Raw genomic sequence first — 22,612 nt, 5'->3', positions numbered from 1 at the left:
AGAGCAAATGAAAACCTTGCTTTAAAGGAAAATTAGTTCCATATATAATCATATTGCTAATAATGAGTTTGACTTTTAAAATTAAGAAAATGAAGAATCCAATTCCAAAGATTCGATATAGTATATTAATGAGGGATTATGGAAGTTTTAAGTTTGTTTCCACTCAATTACTTCCTTGTATAACTAAACAATTACCCCATTTTCTCAACCAAAAAAAAAAAACAATTACCCCATTTTAAGAAATAAAAAAAATAATAGAAAACAGAGAGAAATTGAAGGTAACGCTATTAATTAAGAATGGGTAGGGAAATTTGAGAGTGACATTATGATCATGATAGGTTTTATGACAAGCAAGTAAGGTCTTTAATTAGGATCTCATATATGATTGTGTATAAAATTCACATATTTTAGCTGTTATTTTATGTTAACATTTTTTTTTTTTTTTTGAGAACATGATAACATCTTTTGGTCAAGCAAAAAAATGATGACATCTTTTGGGAGAAGATAAGGTATCATGATTGAATTTTTTTTTTTTTTTTTTTTTTTTTTTTTTTTTTGGGGGAGAGTGAGAGAGAGATTGAACTTAGGTCAACTGGTTGGTAGTTTTTGGTGTTTTTAACGGAAACATCCAGTAGTTAACTCCTTCAACTTGATGTATGTATGTGTGGGTCTATATATATATATATATATATATATATATAATTAAAATCTAAATAATTTGTCTTTCTATCTTTTCTAGTTGTCCGTAGGCTAGAAAAGTTGCTAAAGAATTCTGGCTGTCCTCAGGCTATTCAAGATGTGACAGTCAATTTTTTTCGACCCATTTGTGCAACTGGTTGAAGAACAACCTGAATTCTTCTCTGGATTATGGTGAGTTGCCCCTGTCTTGGAATTATTTCTTTGCTTTTGGTATATGGGGATTATGGTAGCACCGAAACAAGGGAATATTTAAGCAAGCTGAGCCTAACAACAATCTTGGCACTAAATTTCTTTCATTATGCTGGCCTTGTTAAACAAGTTATTCCCATAAGTTCAGTGAATATTAGGTGATTTGAATTGGTGCAAACTAAAAACAGATGGTTCAGCTTTTGGCAATTTGGGCATGGTAGGTGCTGGAGGAGTCATCCGAGACCACAATGGTGTTTGTGTTAGGTTTTGCCAGAGCTATAGGAAAAGCAACTAGTGTGGAGGCGGAGCTGTGGGCATTGAGAGATGGCTCAAATATTTGCTTGGCTAAGAACCTTAAGCTATTGAAGTATAATTGGATGCTAAAGTTGTCGTGGAATGGGTCACTAGTTAGTATTGTTGGAAAAATAACATGGAGTGAATAAGAAATTGATATTTTTCTATGTTCACTTGAAGGTATTATAAAAAGTGAAAAAAATTATGAGTCTCACATAAGAAAGGAAAGAGATAATATATGAGTTTATATACTTGTAAGTTGGACATTGGATTGGGCCTTTGGCATATGTGGATTGGGCCTTCTTGTCCAAATAATAATATTTTATTATTTTAATTTTTGAGTCAATTAGTCTGTGCACATCGTGTTGTAGATCATTTTATCTTGGGAGGTCCATAAGTCTCAAAGCACCACAGTGATTGTGTGAGGGGCGAAATCTGCTTTAAGAAGATTGTGTCAAACATAAGACTTGATGTGAATCATTCATCTTTCATGCATTTAGTCTGTAAGTTTTTAATTATTTGCAAATTTATTCTTAAATATATTCAATATTTGTTTATTGCTGTTACCTATCACATTTATTTGTGTTATTTCTTGTTTTTAGATATGTGTGTAGGGGCCTTTTTTGTGTATTGTGTGTTGGGCTGGGTTGTCTCATGCGGTAATGGACCCGAATGTTTCTAAGTAAGGGAGTCGAGATCGGTCGAACTATGACTCAACTTGGGCTGGTTTGTGCACAAACTATGCCTCTTCTGCCAGGAGTAAGCTTACGGCAAGTAGAACTGTTTCAGATGAGTTACGGCAGACAGATATAATAATAACAAAACAGAGTACTCTGACTATTTAATAAAAATGGCCAAGTAATCCCTACTTATAAAACATGATTACAGTCGTGATAATATCATTTACAGAGAAAGTAAAGGAGAAAGAAAATAATATGAACATCATGAGCGGGCATAAAGTCAAGTTTTAAGTTTGGTCCGTATAAGCAAAACCAAAGAGGGGAGAATGTCTCCTCCTAATGCAAATAATCTCCCAGGAAAAGATCCTGTCGTGGGGATTAATGGCTTTGAGAGAGTCAGATCTGAATGGTTAATGCCCAAAAGGAATCCTTGTTATGTTTTGGAAGAGAGCAGGATTTGAAGGGAAAGAGAGGGAAATCGACCTATTGGTGCATGCCCATTATGTTATCTCTCTTTTTTCCTCAATTTCCTCTCTTCTTTCCTCTGTTTTCTCTCTTATCTTTTTCTTTTCTTTCTCTTGTTTTCTTTTACTCTATTTTCTTTTTACTTCGTGAATATACTTTGTTTTTCGATCCCTTTTTCAGGGCACGGCAAGAGTCCTTTTATAATGCCTGTCGTGACCAGTTTTTTACCACTTTGCCCCTTAACCACCTTTGTTTGGTCTGGGCGTACTTGCTGACCACCAAAGGTGTGTGACACTCACCCTTGCCAAACAAAGGCAGGTTTGTTTCATTCCTCAGTTCACTGTAACACTCTTACCTGCTACGGCATAAATGTTTTCTCTCTCTTTCCCTCAAGGCATAACGGTTCCCCCCTCAACCTTACCTCTTTTGGGTGGTCTGTCGTCCCAGCAGGACGTACCTTCCAAAAGGGCTTGGGCAGGAGTGGCAAAATAGGTCTTTTCCCCTCTCCTCACCACCAAACCATACCCCATTTACCTTTTACCTCTGGCCCATGGCCCCACCACGTCCCATATTGGCTGGGTATAGGCTGGTGGTGCCTGGGCCTTGCGCATGCTTTCCTTTCAGATATGTCCAAAAATTTGCCTGCTGCTCATGCGTCTGCTGTGATCTGGAGGCTCGCCGTCCGTGTTTTTTGACCTCTTATGTGGGCTTTTCTTTGTTTTCCTGCTCCATTTTAAGAGTTGGACTGTGTCTGGTGATGGGCCTTACATTTCTTTGGCCTACTCTTGGTTTTCTTTATTTCTTGCAATGTTGTACTGTTATTCCTGCCGTAATAACTTAATCCTGCTGGGCCTCTTTTGGGCCAGCCGTTTATTCCTTATTTCAGTGGCTTGTCATGGCCACTGTTTTGCTTTTACTTATGGGCTCCTATGTCCCTTTAGGCTTTCCTTTGGGCGTCCATGGCCCGTTTACTTTCTTTGAGTTTCCTCAGCCCATTTGCTAATTCCACACTCCCATGGGCTTCTTACTAATTTCATTGGGCTTCCCTGACCCAATAACCTTATTCTCATCTTTGGGGTTCATGGGGGTTCATGAGCCTGCCATAAACCCCTTACTCTCTTAGTTTGCATTGTCTTTGACCTGCGGTGGCCCTTTCTCGCTTTTGTACCTCATACACTGCCCATGGGATGCTATTTTTTTCTTACCGGGTTTCTTTGAGCCCACTTGCCTCTTCAAGACCCATTTGTCTATTTCTTAGGCCTGTAATCCATTATTCTTGCCGCTTGGGCCTATTGGTTTTTTACTATCTATTTTGTCAATTCCTTGTTGCCCTTATTATTGGGTTTTCTTTCTTTCTGCCTAGACTCTCACAAATGGCCCTCAACAATGTGTATAATTTCTTTTTCTTTATCACAAAAGTAAATTGTTAAAATATATCCATCAAGTATTGCATTAACAAGTCCCATTCCCAGTCTCTTCTCAACTCGGATTGTAGGCACCTAATAGGTCTAATTCTAAGGGTGAAGGTTAGTCATTATTTCCGAGAAGCAAATTAATAGACAGTGAAATTGGCAAAGAAGGGGGCATAACGGCAACAAGATTTTATTAGCTTTGATAGTCCTCCTTCGGACTTTGCTATACTGCCATATTTTGATACTATTGGCATGTATTATGAGAGACTTTGCTTTGACTGTTCTATTTGATTTAATATGAACTGTTTATTATTTAAAAAAAAAAAAAAAAAAAACTTTTCTAGAGCATGGTGTGTATATATATATATATATATATATATATTTTTTTTTTTTATGAATAAAAGAGCGTTTCTTGTATTTTGTAATCGATAATCAAATTCACCTTGCTGAAATTATAGGCAAATGTGTCTTGTCAGTTGTCACGGGGGAATAAGTAGACAACTCTTGTGGCAGTAAAGTAATGTTGTCTATTATAATACGCCGGATGCCAACCTAGCGGTGCATGTAAACTCAAAAACATGTGGAGATAGGGACATTAAAATGTCCATTTGTTGGTGGAATTGATAAGGCTTTAAGATTAGATTTACTCTAAAATCTATAGAAGATGTAATCCTACGTACCCCTTTGTTTTGTTTTGTTTGTTTTTGTTTTTTGTTTTTTTTTTTTTTTGTGGTTAATATACAATTAATTTTCTTGATGCTTGGGCTAATGCAAGCCAGTTCTAAGAATTTCCAATCAAGTTTGACTTATCTTCAATACTTTTTTAATTTGAAATATTTTTTTGTTTTAAATAGATAACAGCAAGTGATAGTGGATTTTAATCTTCACATCTTATTTAGTTAGTGGATAATGTGTCAGTTTCTCATTAAAATAAAAAAAAAATCAATTAAAAAAATAATGAAGATAAACCAAATCTTTTTGAAACTAATCAATTTAGTCTCTAAGTGGTCCCTAAGTCGTTACTTATTTTCTTCTCTTTCTCACCGTCATTAGGGACAAAATTGAATAATTTTAAAAAGTTTTAAACTAAGCTGGTATTAGCCTAAAACTATATTTTTTCCTTTCTATTTTATTTTATTTTTTCCTTTTTCTTTTCGGAGTCAAGGAAAATTTTCCTCTTTTTCACGCAAAGGGATCATCACAAAGAAGACTCCGATCCGTGAACCTTTCGGTGATACATACCTACATCAATCATATCAACGAAAATATAAGCCTAAATAAAATAATCCATGTAATTGGACTTTTTGTTGCTCTCATTGGGAACATCACGTGCATAAAAAGCTGGATTATTATTTTATTTTATATTTCTTCTTTTATTACTTTATATTTGCCTTATTCATAATGTCATTATTCTATTTATAAGTAGGTCACATGCATGCGTTTCGGTATCATAATATCACGTGCTATTCCACGCAAAATAGTGTACTACTGCATGATTTCTTTTCTGGCTTTTAAAATTTGAAGGGCATTCACACCGCTTCAATGGAGTTTTTAGTAAATTGAGAGACGAAAAATTATACTTTTATCATTTTAACTAAACTATTATTTATTATTTACATGTATCGTAGACTTTCTATTTATTTCTCTATTCTATTTATATATTTTTTTCTTCAAACATAAACAAATAAACTTTTGTTTAACTATTCCTCACCTTCCATTTCACAGCAACACCACATTTTCCTTCATGACTCAAAAACTATGAAAGAGAATGTGGCTCAATACTACAAAGCAACAACACCTTCTCTAGTGTTGAGACTTGAGCCAAGTGTGAATATCCAGAGCATTCACATTAGACCCAATACATATTTCTAGTCAAATGGATTCTAAAAACTTCATTTTTGTGTTAATTTAGTTTATCTATTCTTCTCAAACAATCTATATTAGTCTCAATGCTCTATTACTCTCTATTTAAATATTATTTGGTCTATTTCCAATTTTTTTTTTCACCCCATCCTTCCCCAATTTAACACTCTTTTCAGAATTACCACCACCAAAGATTAAAAACACCCAAACACAGCCACATCGTAAACACCCAAATACAACCACATCAAACTAATATCAACCCAGCCAAATCCAATATCAAACCCCAACCCAGGCAATTAACAAAACCTTGATATTAAGAAACAAGACCCGTTTGGTAATATTATTCTAGTAATATTATTTGTATTTTTTCGAAATATGTGTAAGTGAAAAAATATGTAATATTGTTTAAAAATTAAAAACTGTTGTTTAAATACATATACCAAACCTCCCTGTAACAAAAATAATCTCTATTAATGGTTGTTAAGAAATCAAGGGTCGGCAAGTTCCAAGATAGTGGATGCAACAATTAATTAACACTAAAAACCAAAATGTTGTTGGTTTTGTTAGTATTGGTCCGTAGATCATTTAAAAATTCATTTTCAAACAATTGAAAATAAATTTATTTAGTTTTGTTGATGAACAATAACTCAATAAAGGTTGTTCATTTGTTAGTTTTTGTAAGTAGGGTGTTGAGATTGGTACATGAAGCTTTTAAAGGTGTTTAGTTATGTTTTTGTTGAAATGCTACTTTAAAGAGCTTGACGAGAGTGCTCAACTCAGTGGCTAACAATTAAAATTAATAAACTTTAATGTATATATTTAATTATATTACTAATATGTTTGGATGATTTAAATTTTCTTTTTTCTTTTTTTTTGATGAACTTAAATTTTCATAGTATGAAAATATATGTAATGAATTACTCCATGATGAATGAGAAAGAATTTATTTAATTTGAATTGGAGGAAAATTTTCTTTATAATAAATTTTTTTTTTTTTTTGAGAAATTCTTTATAATAAATTTGGCTGTGAAGAATGTTGTTACATGTGTGCAATGCGAAGAATGTTGTTATATGTGTGCAATCATTTTATTTGTAAGTACAATACCATTAGGTAAAAAAAAAAAAAAAACTTTTATAGACTTAGGCTTTTTTAAAGCGGTTTTTTGTTGTTGAAGAAGTCACGTATGCTAATCTAGATAAGATGCTTGTCTCGTGGGTCTATAATAATCACAGGACGAATCTAACGCACCATCCAATCCCTTGTCTTTTCCTTTGTTTTATAAAAAGTATTATATTATTTTCACAATAAATTATAAATAATAAATTATTATAAATTTTAATTTAAATTATATTATTAAAATTATTTTTTATTAATAATAAATTATTTATTAGGAAAGTGTAGTGAAATTATTATATACACATCATTCTATACTATTTTTGTAGGCCGCCATTCGTTAGTTTGGTGATCGGTCGTTTTTTGTTTCTTTATTTTGATTTTCAAATATTAGAATTAGAGAACATTTCTTAACGTAAACACTAGTCCAAACCAGCTGTAAATAGTAAATTCAGGGTCAAAACGAGTCCATCACATTCACACTCATATCCTTTCCTTATTCAAGACCAGTCTCCCAAGTTCACAATAAATCTGAAAAGCTCTCTCTCACGCACACTTTCTCACTCTCACACTTGCAACTGCCATTACTATCCACTCACCAGTCACCACTCAGAATCAGCAGATAATGTCAGAGAGCTGCAACTCTCGCCACTTCTCATGGCTCATGAAATCCTGTTTTCCCAATCCGAACCACACCAACAACTCTTTAACCCAAATCCAGACCCAGACTCAGACCCAAACCCAAACCCAAACCCAAATCCACATTCACAGCTATTCGTCTACGCTCTCTTCTCTTCCAGATGATCTTCTTCTGGAATGTCTCTCTCGTGTCCCGCCTCCTTCTCTCCAGTCTCTCTCCTCCGTTTGCCGCCGCTGGGCCCGCCTCCTCGACTCCCCTTCCTTCCTCGATCTCCGCCGCCGCCACGGCCGTATTCACACCACCGTCTTTGCTGTTTCCGCCACCGACTTCGGCCTCTATGCAGCCAGTCTCCGCTTCGAAGATGACGTTGACGGGGTACGTAACTGGAAAGTCTCTTCGTTTCTCGCGAACGACGCAGTTTCGCTTGGTAATTTCCACGGCTTGCTCTCTCACGCGAGGTTATCGGCCGTTGGATCTAAGATTTTCATCATCGGCCGGAACGCCATGGTCCGTTACGACACGTGGCCTGGCACCGTCGTTGCCAGATCTGCTATGCTATTCCCGCGCAAAAAATTCGCTACTGCCGTCGTTTCCGGCAAGATCTACGCGGCGGGCGGTGGTTCAAGAACAGACGCGGTGGAGGAATACGATCCCGACACAGACACGTGGCGTGTGGTGTGCCAAGCCCCGAGGAGGAGGTACGGCTGCATCGGCACTTCGGTTGACGGCGTTTTCTACGTGATCGGCGGACTCAAAATCGGCGGCACCGCGGTCGGGACCGAACCTCCACGAGCCGCGGCGAACGCGGAGGCTCACGTGTACGCGAGCTCGATGGATTTATACGACGTGGAGGCGCGCGTGTGGCTCCGAAGCAGAGCCGTCCCGGGCGGAGGCTGCGTCGTCGCGGCGTGTTCCGCCGCCGGACACGTCTTCGTCCTCGCCAGCCACGCCGTGGAGCTCTCGTTTTGGAAATTCGACGCGCGAAGGAAAAAAACCACAACGCAAAACAACAACAACAACAGCACCGCCGTCACTAACGCCGGATTCGGCGAGTGGTGCAGGTTAAAGAGTCCGCCGCTACCGGCGCAAGTTCGACTAGACAGCACCGTTAGGTTCAGCTGCGTCGGCGTAGAGAACATAGTGGTGTTGGTTCAAGTAACGGGTTGTATCGACGACTTGTTGCGACGGAGTGGGAGGAGTTTGCGGGGTTTGAGAGATGGGCTTGTGTTGGTGTACAATTCCGTTGGTGGAGAGTGGAGTAGAGGAGCAGATTTGCCTGAGGTTATACGACGCGCCGCTTGTGTGTGTGTTGAGTGCTAAAAAAAAAAAAAAAAACGGTGCTGGATTGGATTGGTTTTGGATTTGGAACGTTGTGAAAATGTCGTTACGTGTTTTGCTATAGGATGAGGAAAGTGTCGTTTTGGGCAGATATCTAGAGATTGGGTCCCACTTGTTGTCGTTGTTGTTGATTGGACTATTTTTTTAGCACGAGCGGCGCAATCTAGTTGAAGATTTTTTAAAACTGGGAGTTTCGGTATGGGTATGAACTGGGCTCCATGTTGTTTGGAAAGGATTCTTTGTTAAGTTAGCCCACTTTATTTGGGTAACATCGTTCATAATTATTCTGAAACGTTTTTATTCTTTTGTTGTGTACATCTATAGTTTTGTAACTTTTGTTTTAAAATTCTTTTTACTGATTGGGTCCTTTTTCTTTTTTTCTTTTTGTACTGAACATCTTTGTTAAACTCTTTCTTTTACATTTATTATTTTGCTCGAAACATCACCAATTGGTTGGTAGTGATTATGATATTTAGGGTAAATTATATTGAAGGTAAAGTATATTGACATCCTTAGGATATAGTGAAATTAAATTCGTTATATTCGATTTCAAACAATCTGCTGCCAAATGATCAAAATAATTGCATATTTTTTGAGTGGTAGTTTTCATTTTAACTTATGACAATTTATTTATTTTTCATAAGACCAAGACATCAATTAATTTTTGGTGTAGGTGATGATCGAATCTCAAATTTCTTATTAGAAAACAATAAATTTTATTAGTTGAGCTAACTGAAATTCACAATAATTGTTTTTGGTTATGTTTGGGGCAAGCACAAGAACTTGATCATGGACCTTTAGCTTTTACAAGTGTTCCAAGTTCACTTGTAAAACCCAAGTTTAAGTTCATGAACAGGCCCAAATAAGCCTCTTTTATCTCCAAACCACACTTCCTCAATTACTCGTAAAAATAAATGGATTTGGACCATGTATAAAAAGAAAAATGTCATAAGTAGAAATAATGGGCCCACAAAGAATTTGGGCATTGCTTTGTTAGAGCACTTGTAGCGGTGAAGCTAAATAGCCATATAACTATTTTAGCTCCACCAAAAACAGCCATACGACAGTGGAGCTATAATTTCTTTTTTAACTTCATTGCTATAGTGCACATCTATCTATAGATGTGCACGGTAGCTGAGAGCTAAAAAAAATATAATTTTTTATTCCAACTGGATTAAAATAATATTACTTGGTTTATTTTTTTCCTTTCTTTAATTCTCACCGTGCTCTCTCTTAGTGTCACTCTCAAGCTCTCATCTCTCAAGCTCACTCTCTCAAACTCTCACCTCTCTGTTTACTGCCGTCGGCCCGACCCATCATCTCATCTAAAACTCAAGCTCTCAAGCTCAAGCTCTCATCTCTAATCGTCCCAATCCTCCATCTTCATCTTCATCGCCGTCCCACGTTGGTGTCCCACACCGATCCAAGCTCCATTGCCATCCCACGTCGCTGTCCCAGTCCTCCATGTCCCCGTCCCAGTCCTCCATCTTCATCTCCACCGACATTGCCTTCATCGAACTCAAGAGTGTCGCAGATTTCGTGGCTGTGGCTAGATTTCATGGGTTTTTATGGGTTTTGTGATAATGGTTTACTGGGTTTCATGGTGGCTAAGTTTCATGGGTCAGTGGTGGGGTGGCTGTGTTGGTGGTGGATCGATTTGTGGTGTTTTTATTGTAGTGAGATGGATTATTTTATTATAACAGATATATTATTTTATTGTGATATTTATATTATTTTATTGTGTTGAAAGTTAAAATAAATCCACTGTTGCAGCATGTGTGTAGGCAAAATAGATAAAGTAACTTTTGGTGGAGCTAAATAGCTAAATTTTTAGCTCCATTGCCGTGGATGCTCTTAGAGCATTCGCATCCAGTTTCTTCAAACTATTCTATTTTACCATCTAAAAACCTACTTTATCATTTGTACAAGACCATTCTACATTTACAATACACTTAGCATCTCAACTTTTATTTTCCTATTCTACTCATTAAAATAATATATCTCCACAATAAAATATTTTTTTTCTTTTTTTGTTTTTTTCCTAATTTTCTCTTGCGTATGTACCTTCCCTCAACATCTAGCATTGCACCTCCACTGCCCAGTCACCACCACTGTGCCTCCACCATGCCCAACGTCACAACCAAAAAAAAAAAAAAAAAAAAATGCAGAACCCAAAAGAACTAGAGTCCAACCATGCGGAATCCACCCCATCTCCACAACATCGATCACCCCTAGCTAAAACCCATCACCTACACCGATCCACACCAATCTTGCAACCATTGGACCCACGTCGATTTCGCAACCCACTGACCCATGTCGATTTCGCAACCAAAACCATCAACAACTATCAACCACAGATCAACCCATCAACAAATCATAACGACTGATCAACCTAGAACAAACCAATCCTAAAACCCATTAGACCCGAACCCATCAAACCCAAAACCCAGCCAAACCCACGAACAACCCGTAACCACCGACGGGTCGGCAAAGATTGAAGATGGGTTGGCGAAGATTGAGAAGTGGTGAAGTGATGAAGCCTGAAGATTGAAGAGAGATTGATGAAGAGGCAGAGAAATGAGAGAGAGAGAGATGTGGGAGATGGAGAAGTGGGAGATAGCTAGAGGAGAGAGAAGAAATTAGTAAAAAAATGAATACAAGTTGCTACAGTACCATTTTACATATAGAATAGTACTGTAGCAATATTGTAAAAAAATTTACAATTAGCAGTTTGGATGAAGCTTAGTTTTTGGGTTTTGATGGTAAAATTTGCCAACATATGACATTTGGCCTTCCTAGTGCGGATGCTCTTAGGACCCGTAGGATTATTGTAAAAATGGCCATTAACAATGTTCTAAATAATATAATAATTAAATAAAAAAAATAATGGAACAAATTAGTATAAATTTGCAATTTTGAAAAAAAAAATTAGAGAAATTAACTAATAAACCATAAAAAGGAAATAAATTAAAATTATAATTAATATTTAAACAATAAAACATGATTGTGTAAAACAAGCAAATAAATTTGATGTGTCACACTCATGTGCAGTAATATTAATCATGTATTATAATAATTATAACTAGTCGTTAACCCGTGCAATGCACGAGAAAGCTATTTTGTATAAATTTAATGAAATAGAAATGTATGAAACACAAATTTAAGTTTAAAATAAAATGAAGAATTAAATCTTTAATATCCTCAACTATCCATAAAATGTATGAAACACAAATTTAAAGAATTACTTAATCAATATTTCAAATAGATTGAGAAAAAAAACTTTAAAGTGTTTTTTGTATCTTCTTCCTTTATTGCTTCGTAATAGTCACTGAATATGTTATTTTGTTTTAATTTTAAAACTTAAACTATCAATTAGGGTCTTGCATCTGACTGATTAATAAAATAAAAATTATGCAATGGCAATGGTTGGAATCTTGCTTATAATAACCTAAGAAAAGAAGTGGCACAATTTTATGGGACTTCATACTACATTATTTGATTAATTTTGCTGAAGGTAGCATTATGTATGCAATTAATATACAATTTCTTAAATCATATGCCATGTACACCCAAATCCATGTATGTTCATTTGGTGTGCTCACTTCTATTCCTTTGCCTTTACCTTTACCTGATTTTGTGGACTTGCTAATAATCCTCCAACAAAAGCAAAACTGTGAAGACTTGATTGGCATATGGTGGCCTTAACTATTGATGTTCCCTTTAATATGTTAATGATCAGTTTAGAACCCTGCATTTATGGTTTTCACATTTTTGTTAGTTCCACATGATAAACAAAAGTCATCTTTGATCTACTTGGGAACACTCATTTGCTATTTATCTTTACTGCATTACAGATATGACATGGCTTCAAACCGTTAATATATTGAAAAACACCAAGCCACCTTTAAATCACACTAAAAAAAATTTAAATACAAAAGCTGTTGCTCTTGGCCTAATAAGTGAAACTTTTAAATTACATTAACACTTTTCTTAAAATAAGTAGGTTGCCGAATTAAATAAATTCTACTCATTTTTCATATCATCATGACTTATGATTGATACATAACAAAAATTAGTCAATTACCAATAGCAACTAAAACCAAGAGTCACAAACCATAAAGTGGCTATAAACTAATGCAAGAGTAAGTAAGGCATTTTGTCAAACACATGGTGTGCACAAAATTTCAATGTCTTAGTTATAAACGTTTGTTATTATTAAAAAAAAAAAAATTAAAACAGAAATACACATCCTATTGACAAATTGACAGTTCCTGTAATGCAACAAATAACACAACAAACAGGCAGAACAAACAAATTGAGGAGTATTAAATATATGGAACTACATAACTAATCAAATTCTGTCATGAATAATTTAAAGCTAGAAACCTAACTCTTCCATGGGTTTTTTATTCCTCACCAAAATGTCTAACATTTTTTTTTATGTCGCCAAAGCAAATGTGGTGTAATTTGGAAAATTGACTAAAGTTGTCTAAATCAAAACATACAATGGAAAAACAATATTTCTATCAAATTAGTGGAAGGAACCAAAAAGACAGTAGCGTGACAGTGAAGAATAGATTGAGCAATAACAGTAGTGTGACAGTAAACAATGAAAGGGAACAATGAAAGAAATCAATTTACCGTAGTGATTTTGCTAGCAGACCAGTGGTGCAAGGCTACTCTGTTCTTTCTCCTTAACCTTCGTTGGGTTTCTTTTCGCAGAGAGAAAAGAGAAAGCATAAAATAGAAAAATGAAAAGAAGAAAACAAAAGTCAACAATGTTAGTGAAGAAGAGATTGAGCAATAACAGTAGTGTGACAGTAAACAATGAAAGGGAACAATAAAAGAAATCAATTTACCATAGTGATTTTATTAGCAGACCGATGGTGCAAGGCTACTCTGTTCTTTCTTCTTAACCTTCAATGGGTTTCTTCTCATAGAGGGAAAAGAGAAAATAGAAAACGGAAAAACAATAAGAAGAAAACAAAAAGTCAGCAATGCTATAAACAATAAGTAATTACAAACCTATCTCACCGTCAATACCAATCCCAATATCTGACATATGAATCATACAAAATTCAAACCCATAGCTTTGTTTCCACTAAAATTTCAAATACACAATCCCAAAGAATCAGAATTTAAAATTCCTTATGAATTTCGAATTTGCATCAAGAATTAAAAGGCTTACAAATCAACGCCTACAGAGAAACTCACTAAAATCAAGTTTCTAAGTGGTAGCCACATGAATCCAAATAAGAATTCACAAAATTAAATCCAAAAAAAAAAAAAAAAACCCTAACAATACCCAACAACAGTATTTGCAAAAGAACTGAATAAAAAATCAAAATATTACTTAAGCAACAACAGTAATTCAGTTAAGGAATCAACAAAAAGAAGCAAAGCCAATGAACATTAAAAAACAAATATTTAGAAAGAGAAAGAGAAAGAGAAAGAGAAAGATTAGATACATGATATTAAGACCATCTCACCTGCTTAACTTGGCCTGCGGCATTGGAGATTTTGTGATGGCTATGATGGGTAACGACTCAGTTATGGGTGGGAGAGATGGCTATGGTCATCAGGGATACAGAGAGAACGGCTTGGAGAGGCAGAGAGCACGGCTGCTTTTAGACTTTTAGGGTTTTTTGTTTGAGAGATAGTTGGCTTTTAATTTTATGTTTTTTTTTTAATACTGTGCTGACGTGGAATTATGTTTTTTTTTTAATACTGTGCTGACGTGGAAATTTGTGGTTTTTTTTTAATACTGTGCTGACGTGGAAATTTGTGGGAGTTTCAAAAGCTTCGGTTATATATATATATATATATATATATAGATTATCTAAATAAAATTTCAACCTTTAAAGAAAAATAGAAATTTGGAGTTTTTTTTTTTTAATACTGTGTTGACGTGGAATTATTTTTTTTTTAATACTGTGCTGACGTGGAAATTTGTGGGAGCTTCAAAAGCTTCGGTTTTAGTGGAAATTTGTGGGAGCTTCAAAAGCTTCGGTTTTATATATATATATATATATATAGATTATCTAAATAAAATTTCAACCTTTAAAGAAAAATAGAAATTTGGAGATGCAGGGGATCGAACCCTGTACCTCTCGCATGCAAAGCGAGCGCTCTACCATTTGAGCTACATCCCCGTATGCACAGCACTATTCTCCTGAAGCATTATATTCAATGATTAATATATGACTAATGACTAATCTCGCACACACGGCAACACTGACACTCCTCCAATAACAGAAAAGAGAAAAAAAGAAAAGAAAAAAAAAGAGAAACCCCACGAAACCCCTAATTCTGATTTCTCTTTCTCTCTCTCTCTCTTCGCTCCGATGGATTTTCAAGTGGTAGTTCTCGCCGGCGGAACTTCCAAGAATCTCATCCCTCTCGTCTCCAAGGTTCCAACTTCTTTTCCTCCTCCGAAGAAGAAATATTTCAAATTAAAATCAAACTGTCCAATTCAACAATAACAGTTGCTTTCATTTAATTTTCTCTTTCTCGATTTTCCCGAGAACCAAACAGTTCCCTAAGTAATTTTCTCTTTTTTTTGAATGCAGGAGGTTCCGAAAGCTCTACTTCCGGTGGCGAACCGGCCGGTTCTCTCCTACGTTTTGGAGCACTTGGAACAAAGTAACCTTAAGGATCTCATTGTTGTACGCTTCTTCTGCATCCCTAATTTCGTTTAGTTATATATATATTTTTAAATTCTCTATAAACATGTCAATTTAAAGTTGAATTTAGTAGATTCTTAGGAACCAAACAGAGAATTGCTATGACAATTTTGGAAGAACATTGTGTGGATTGTGGATATTTAGTTTTGTGTTCGGGTTTCAAAGTGTGTGGAGTTGTTGATTTGCTATAGATATCGTTGTGTAGGTTGTTGAAGGGCAAGAGGCGGCTGCTCTGGTTGGTAATTGGATATCGGGGGCTTATGTTGATCGTCTACATGTCGAGGTATTTAATGAATGCTAGAATTTCATATTTAACTGTATTGAATGTATTTTACCTTAATCTTGATGTATAGAAAATTGGTGAATGATTAACATTCTCATGGAAGATGAATTTAGAAGGTTTAAAGTAATTGGATGATCTTTTGGCATTTATTTTGTTTCAATATTAGCTCGTAAATAGTGTAAAGTAGGTTGAATCTAGTGGTATAAAGTACACAAATTGGGGAAATTCTTGCATTTCATCAGCTTAAATCTTGAAATTCTTGCCACTTGGTTGTTTGGTTTCTTAGCTTTAGAAGTTGTGCCTTGTATTTAATTTAGAAATTGGAGGAGTGTGTTTTGAAAAAACTTTAACCAAGGTGGAGCTTGCTGCAAGGTTGAAACTTGAAAGGGATACTTGGATGTAGGATTAGTGATTGCCTAGGATAGGTTGCAATGGTTAAGGGCATATCAATGAATTTCCTTACAACATGAGGTCAATCCTTTTATCAAGATATAAGCAACTTGGTCATCTGAATTCCCCAAGGATAAATAGAGCCAAACTCTGATTTGATTGCTTATGTGCTCTAATTCTTGAGTCAGTTCATATTTCTGACCTGGGGTAGTTGAAAAAGAGAACAAAAATAGCCCAGTTTTTGAGAAGTTTAAAATACCCTAGTGCTTTTATTTGGAAACATCTTTCTGAAAATAGCACATGCACTTGAAAACTTAATCAAGTTTGGAGGATGGGAGAAGAGGATGTTCAAGATGAAGGGGTTAAGAGTTTTGGAGCACAAAGCTCAAGAAAGCAATAAGAATAGTGTTTCTGCCTAGGTGATAAGTACATTTATCCAATGATACAAGAGCTTGCACCACCTTCTGGAGATATACTGATACTTATGGACTATCTTGTAGAAGGAAATGTGGTGGGATGGCTCTAGATGGTCTTTAAAGTGATGGAGGATGGGTAGTGTAAAGTTTTATGAGTTGTGGTGATGCATATTCTTGTTAAATCAGTGGAACAGAGACCTATTGCAGAAATATAATGTCTAAAGAGTAGTAATAAGAGATATCATGCTGATAATAATTGGGAACCATGTCTTGTAAAAGATTCAAATTTTTTTTAATGAAAGCCTTATTATGTTTGAGAAGGAGAAGAAGCTATGTGTAAGATAAATTCAATTGTTATAACTCCGGTACGTTAGGAACACTATTTTATTTACAACCCTAGTGGATTTCAGATGCTTGAAGGCTTCTCTGCCTTGGAGTGATTTAGACTTCTTTATCAATGGTGAACAGTCTTTAGGGATTTCTTTTCATAGGTTAAACATAAGTCCTGCACCTACACAGGACTGAGCTCAATACCTCAGCCTAAATAACCAAACTAAAGACTCAAATTAATTTTAAAAAAAGGGTTTTAAGCTTTGTTTTTTTTTGTAGAGTGTTTGAAATCATATACACCTTGCCTCAATTACTTTTTAAAAGAAACAAAAGAATCATATAACCATGCCTCAATCAGGTACTGCTGCATGAAGGCTTCCAAATTTTATTACCCAAAAATGTTAAGTACTTAAATTTTTTGAAGGAAACAGTACTGCTGTCTCTTTCCATGGGTGGGTCATTTACTTTCTTCTTTTTCCTAGAGTCACTTTGGTCTGAGGATGCTTTGAAGAAGCACTGCACTAGGCCGTCTTTCTGCAGGGTACTAATTTGATACTCCAAATAGATAGAGCTCAAGTATTTTCTAACGTGGCAGGTTGCTGCAGTCCCAGAGGATGTTGGAACAGCTGGTTCACTCCGGGCCATTGCTCACCACCTGACTGCAAAGGACATCATGGTTAGCACATATTCTTTATAGCAATTTTGCTCTAGAAAGTTGCTTCTTTTCAAATATTTGTTTCTTATCTGCAGGTTGTGAGTGGCGATCTTGTTTCTGATGTTCCTCCTGGTGCAGTGGCAGCTGCTCATAGACGGCATGATGCAGTAGTGACTGCAATGCTCAGCTCTGCTCCTGTCAGTGGACCTTCAGAGTCTGGTTCCTCTACTGGAAAAGACAAAACCAAGAAGCCAGGGCGCTACAACATCATAGGGCTGGACCCCACAAGACAGTTCTTGTTATATATAGCTACAGGTTTAGATCTGCAAAATTTTTCTTTTGTTTACGATGTTGCCTTCCATGTTTCTCATGCAGCATCTTGCAATCCTTGCCAGGTGCTGAAGTTGAGAAAGATATTAGAATACAGAAGAGCATACTCCGTGCAGTTGGCCAGGTACCGCTATGTGAATATGTTTTTCATTTTGCTATTGGTAAACCTTTTCCAGTAGTTGAAAACTAGTGGGCTTTTGGTGAACCTGGTTCTACATGTGTTTTGTGGCCTTCTTTTCCTATTTTAAAAGATTAATGTCAAACTTAAAATTTTAAATGCCTAATATTGAAATAATTTTGCTGGATTCTCCTTATTCTAACGTTTTTCTTCTTACTTTCTTTCTTTCTTTGCGTAGATGGAAATCCGAGCTGATCTTATGGATGCTCATTTGTATGCATTCAAGAGGTTTGACCTATTATTGTCTTTGTTTCCCCAATGATATTTTGGTCATATTATTCATGTTGGATGTATTTTAGTATTGAATAAGCTCTTTGATTATTTCTTAGGTCTGTTCTACAAGAAGTTCTAGATCAAAAGGATACATTTCATAGCTTAAAGCAGGATGTCTTGCCTTATCTTGTCCGGAGCCAGCTGGTTAGTTCAATATAGTCCCCGCATATTAAGTTGTTCTTGGAAACTTAGCTTTCTTAAAGTCTCTGAATCAGCTCATTTTTCTTTTATGACCTTTAGAAGTCAGAAGTATTGTTAAATGGTGCACCACAAGCAGAAGAAAATGGAAACCAGAAGGTTAATTCCCAGAGCAACCAAGTAACTCTGTCTGGGATTCTAGCTAATGCATCTACTCCAAGTTTTCATCAACTCTCTGGATTGGGTACCAATGGTTCTACTCGAAGAACCCATAAATGCTGTGTTTATATTGCTGACAACAGCAAGTACTGTTTGCGCTTAAATTCCATTCAAGCATTTAGTGACATTAATCGGGATGTGAGTCAATTACAGTTAAAGCCTTCATTGGGTCTCACCTCTTTCTTTCTTTTTTCTTTTTTTCTTTTTTTTTGAGCTTAATCTGGTTGAACTTATCTTCTGTTTTAAATGGGTCAGGTCATAGGAGAAGCTAGTCGTCTATCAGGGTATTCCTTCTCTCCCCAAAACAACATCATCCATCCTTCAGCAGAGCTTGGCTTAAAAACAACTGTGAGTTGAATGCTTTACAGATTGGAACTACCACCATCAGTTTAGCTTTAATATTTGACTTACATTATATGTCAAATGAAGGTTCAGGCGATTGCTTTATATCCCATGTTAAGGTAATTTCTTGGTGTACTTATCGAGTGGTTTGATGGTTTAGGTGGGACCACATTGCATGCTCGGGGAAGGTTCACAAATGGGTGACAAATGTAGTGTGAAACGGTCTGTTATTGGCCGCCACTGCAGAATAGGTTCTAATGTAAAGGTATGATAACTTTTAATCATTAAGGTTGGAAGAAAAGTATGTAATAATTTTTTTGATAATTGATAGTTGGAGGAGGGGAATTGAACCCTAGATGTCTCCTTTGGAAGTACTAGAAGGTGCCAACCAATTGAGTTACAAGGCTCTTGACTTCAATATATATTATTGGGCTTTTGTTTTGCCTAGGCTTTAGTATAACTGACCGCCTCAATGACATCTCTGGGGTTGTCTTCTGTATAGTGCTAATGATTAAAGAGATTCAACTGAGATATTAGGATTGATACATAGAAGAATACTTTGTTTGATTGATATTCGTGTAAAGCGGTAAATATGATAAACTTTTATTTGTTTCAAAAACTAAAGCTGATAATAAAGGGAGATTTTTATATTATTTTATCATTTATTTTATCACTTAATAAGTATTTTAAGTTTTAACTCTCCCATGAACCAAACTTCCCCTCAAGAAGTGTTTTTTGTGTGTGTGTGTGTGGGATAAAGCCCTCAACAAGTGTTAGAATCGTGGTTTTAAAAACCGGACCGGATTGGCCGGTCAGACCGATTCAATTGGGAACCAGTTTGGTCTGGGAAAACCCCAAAACGGGTCAAAACCGGGTTAAACAGAGAACCGGAGGCAAAAAGGGTTTTGCCCCCAGTCGGTTTTTAAAACCATGGTTAGAATAATGGTTTCACCATTTCTTTTCAGCTCTAATACCATGATAAGTTGCCACTTGTTCCAAAATCTTAAGTTGTTAGGGAATGATGAATTTAATCACTATACCATTATTTTAACAAGATATTTAGTCATTTGCATCAAGCTCAAACTTCTTGCATGTGTGCTTCTCCAGGAATACACATTGAAATAAGAGGTAAAAATGGATTGGTAGCACATTCAGTCAAAAAGGGGGTTCTTGCCTACTATGAATCTGATACTATCATGTACCCCTATTAAACTAAAAATTCATAACCCCAATAAGTATGGGCATTCAGTTTCGTAGACTTGTGCCTATTTGAACAATCCTGTCTTTCTTTGATAAGAATCACCGTGATATATGTAAAGTTCTTCTAAATGAAGTTCAAATGGGATTTGGTTTCTTTTAAAGGAAGCCCAAGTACCTTGATCAATTGAAAGTTTGATTCTAATCGAACTTCTCATTTTCAAATTATGTCCATAATGTTTGTAAATTTTCATTTTTAAATAAGTCAATTGGTTCTAATGTAAAAAAATGATGACTTTTTTATTCATGAACGTTATCAAAAAGAAGAACCAGACTCAGATATTCATCTCAACTCTCCTTTTTCCCCCCTCTTGTATTCAGGTAGCTAATTCAGTTATAATGAATCATGTCACCATTGGGGATGGTTGCTCGATCCAAGGTTCTGTGATTTGTAGCAATGTACAGCTCCAAGAGCGTGTCAATTTGAAAGATTGCCAAGTAATCAATCGCTCTCTCTTTCTCTGATGCTTGTGGTTGGTATCTCAATATTAATTTAAACTTCGATCCAGGTTGGGGCAGGTTTTGTGGTTACTGCTGGCAGCGACTGCAAAGGGGAGGCCTTGGCTAAGAAAGAGAAATGAGTGCTAGGGGAAGTCCCTGGGTGGTATGAGAATTGTTAATCTTTTTTTCTTTTGGCAATTGATTTACTGTAGGTTGGAGCAGATTTTGTGGTGACTGCTGGCAATTGAGTACAGGGCAATACCCTTTGCAAGAAAGGGGGATTGCTTGTCTCCATGAGTGTATTATCAGCTCTCATTGCTCTCTCTCTCTCTCTCTCTCTCTCTCTCTCTCTCTCTCTCTCTCTCTCTCTCTCTCTAGGTGCTCATTCTTGTGTCAATAGAATTCTTGTTTCGTTTGTATCTGTATTTCTAGAGACAGGTCAATAGATAATATCAATTTTGATGAGTTATAGTAGTTATTAAATAAAAAGTCTTTGATCAATTATTGTTGCCTGCCTTTGAAATTTCTTCTCTCATTTTATTTATTTTTGGGTGTCTTTGAGCATGCATGCCTGCACGTGCGTGTGATGTCTTATATTGTTGTATTGTTGAAATAGGATTATTGTGTTGTTTGTATTAGGTTTTCCTGTGACAAATGGAGATTAAGGTACCGTTTGGATTCAGCGTTTTCCGCTGAATCCAAAGCTGCGTTTTTCCACCTTTATTTTTTTATTTTTTATTTTTTATTTTCCTCACTTCATGCGTTCCAGGGGACAACTAGCACTGTAGCAGCACTGTTTAGCACTGTTCACGCACTAAAAAATATTAAAAATGGGTCCCACGATACTATTCACATATTTAAAAAATTATTTTGCTACAGTACTTTTAGTTTTCAGTTTCAGCAACAATAAGTTCAATCCAAACAGACCCTAAATAGATAGAATCAATGTTGATAATTTACAGGAGGTATTGAATAGCCTCTTACTCTCAATGAATGTTGCTTGTCTTCAGTAATTTGTTTTTTCTTTTCAAGAAGTGCTGGCTGTCAGTAGTTCATGCTATGAGTAGCGTTCTGATCATAATATAGTTAAGTAATGAGATGTAGTGTTATCTTATATTTACCATAATATTGTTGAAATAGGATTGCTATATCATTTGTATCTGTGTTTTTGGTGACCAAGAGAGATCAAATAGATAGCATCAGTTTTGATAATTTATAGTCGGTTTTGAATAAATGGGCAAATGCTTTTTGGTACTTTTATTGTAACATTCCTCGCACATGAAGGTGGTGGATCTCGATCTCTTATATTGATGAAATAAGATTGTTGCAGGGTTTCTATTTGCTGTTTTAGTGACCATGGGAGATCAAATGGATGGCATCAATTTTGCTATTTTATAGGTGTTAATAAAAGGCCTTTCACTCAATAAATTATTGCTTTAAATTATTCATTTTTTTATTTAAAAAAAAATTCATTTTTGGGGGAATTACAAAATTCCGCTTAATGTTTGGTCTGGTAATACATTAAACCTCAGAGTTTTTATTTATTTAAAGAAAAGTTTGACCTGTTAAAAATGTTTACATTCATACCTCCGACTTTAATTTTTTGAAACCATATCCAACTTTCATTCATTGCGTAAAAACGATAAATCCAACAACAAGGCCTTAAGAGCTGGTGGATGGGGAATCCTCAATCTAAATAACATCGTCATCTATATGTTTAGCATAGCGAGCTAGTGAATGGGCGACCAGATTTGCTTCTCTTTTGACAAAACTAATAGAGAACCAGGTGAGGCTTCTAGTCAGACATTGAGGGCTCATTTGGTTTGGGCAAGACTCAGTTTTCATAAATTAGTACTCATAATTCAAACTCATAACTCAAATCCAACTATCACTCAAAAACTCCAAAATTTTTGTTTGGTCAGTAAACCCAGTCACAAATCTCAACTAAAAAAACTAAAATATCTACTTTTTGCTAAAATGGTG

At 35.8% G+C, this 22,612-nt stretch overlaps 2 protein-coding genes, 1 long non-coding RNA gene and 1 other non-coding gene across 4 annotated transcripts; 2 read left to right on the top strand and 2 right to left on the bottom strand.

The window, feature by feature from the left end:
• Window positions 1-7,182: 7,182 nt before the first annotated feature.
• Window positions 7,183-8,715, top strand: LOC115981041 (F-box/kelch-repeat protein At5g26960). The gene has a single exon (XM_031103234.1). The coding sequence runs from the start codon at window positions 7,342-7,344 to the stop codon at window positions 8,674-8,676; it is 1,335 nt and encodes a 444-aa protein (XP_030959094.1). The 5' UTR covers window positions 7,183-7,341; the 3' UTR covers window positions 8,677-8,715.
• A 3,448-nt stretch (window positions 8,716-12,163) lies between these two features.
• On the bottom strand, window positions 12,164-14,340 carry LOC115982167. Its single transcript, XR_004089532.1, has 4 exons — window positions 14,184-14,340; window positions 13,554-13,624; window positions 13,336-13,406; window positions 12,164-12,442 (listed from the first exon to the last, which is right to left on the bottom strand). It is a non-coding gene; the product is annotated as an uncharacterized LOC115982167 (long non-coding RNA).
• A 433-nt stretch (window positions 14,341-14,773) lies between these two features.
• On the bottom strand, window positions 14,774-14,846 carry TRNAA-UGC. Its single transcript has one exon. It is a non-coding gene; the product is annotated as a tRNA-Ala (tRNA).
• An 84-nt stretch (window positions 14,847-14,930) lies between these two features.
• LOC115981033 (translation initiation factor eIF-2B subunit gamma) lies at window positions 14,931-21,152 on the top strand. The gene is made up of 13 exons (XM_031103225.1): window positions 14,931-15,104; window positions 15,264-15,359; window positions 15,583-15,660; window positions 17,392-17,472; window positions 17,547-17,766; window positions 17,847-17,905; window positions 18,138-18,187; window positions 18,289-18,376; window positions 18,473-18,727; window positions 18,845-18,937; window positions 19,092-19,196; window positions 20,510-20,626; window positions 20,698-21,152. The coding sequence occupies exons 1-13, from the start codon at window positions 15,039-15,041 to the stop codon at window positions 20,767-20,769; spliced, it is 1,380 nt and encodes a 459-aa protein (XP_030959085.1). The 5' UTR covers window positions 14,931-15,038; the 3' UTR covers window positions 20,770-21,152.
• The last annotated feature ends 1,460 nt before the right edge of the window (window positions 21,153-22,612 follow it).

The sequence above is a fragment of the Quercus lobata genome, chromosome 1 (genome assembly GCF_001633185.2).
Source record: "Quercus lobata isolate SW786 chromosome 1, ValleyOak3.0 Primary Assembly, whole genome shotgun sequence".
Lineage (NCBI taxonomy): Eukaryota > Viridiplantae > Streptophyta > Magnoliopsida > Fagales > Fagaceae > Quercus > Quercus lobata.
Note: the sequence above shows the minus strand (reverse complement) of the source record. Positions and strands in the feature narration are given on the sequence as shown.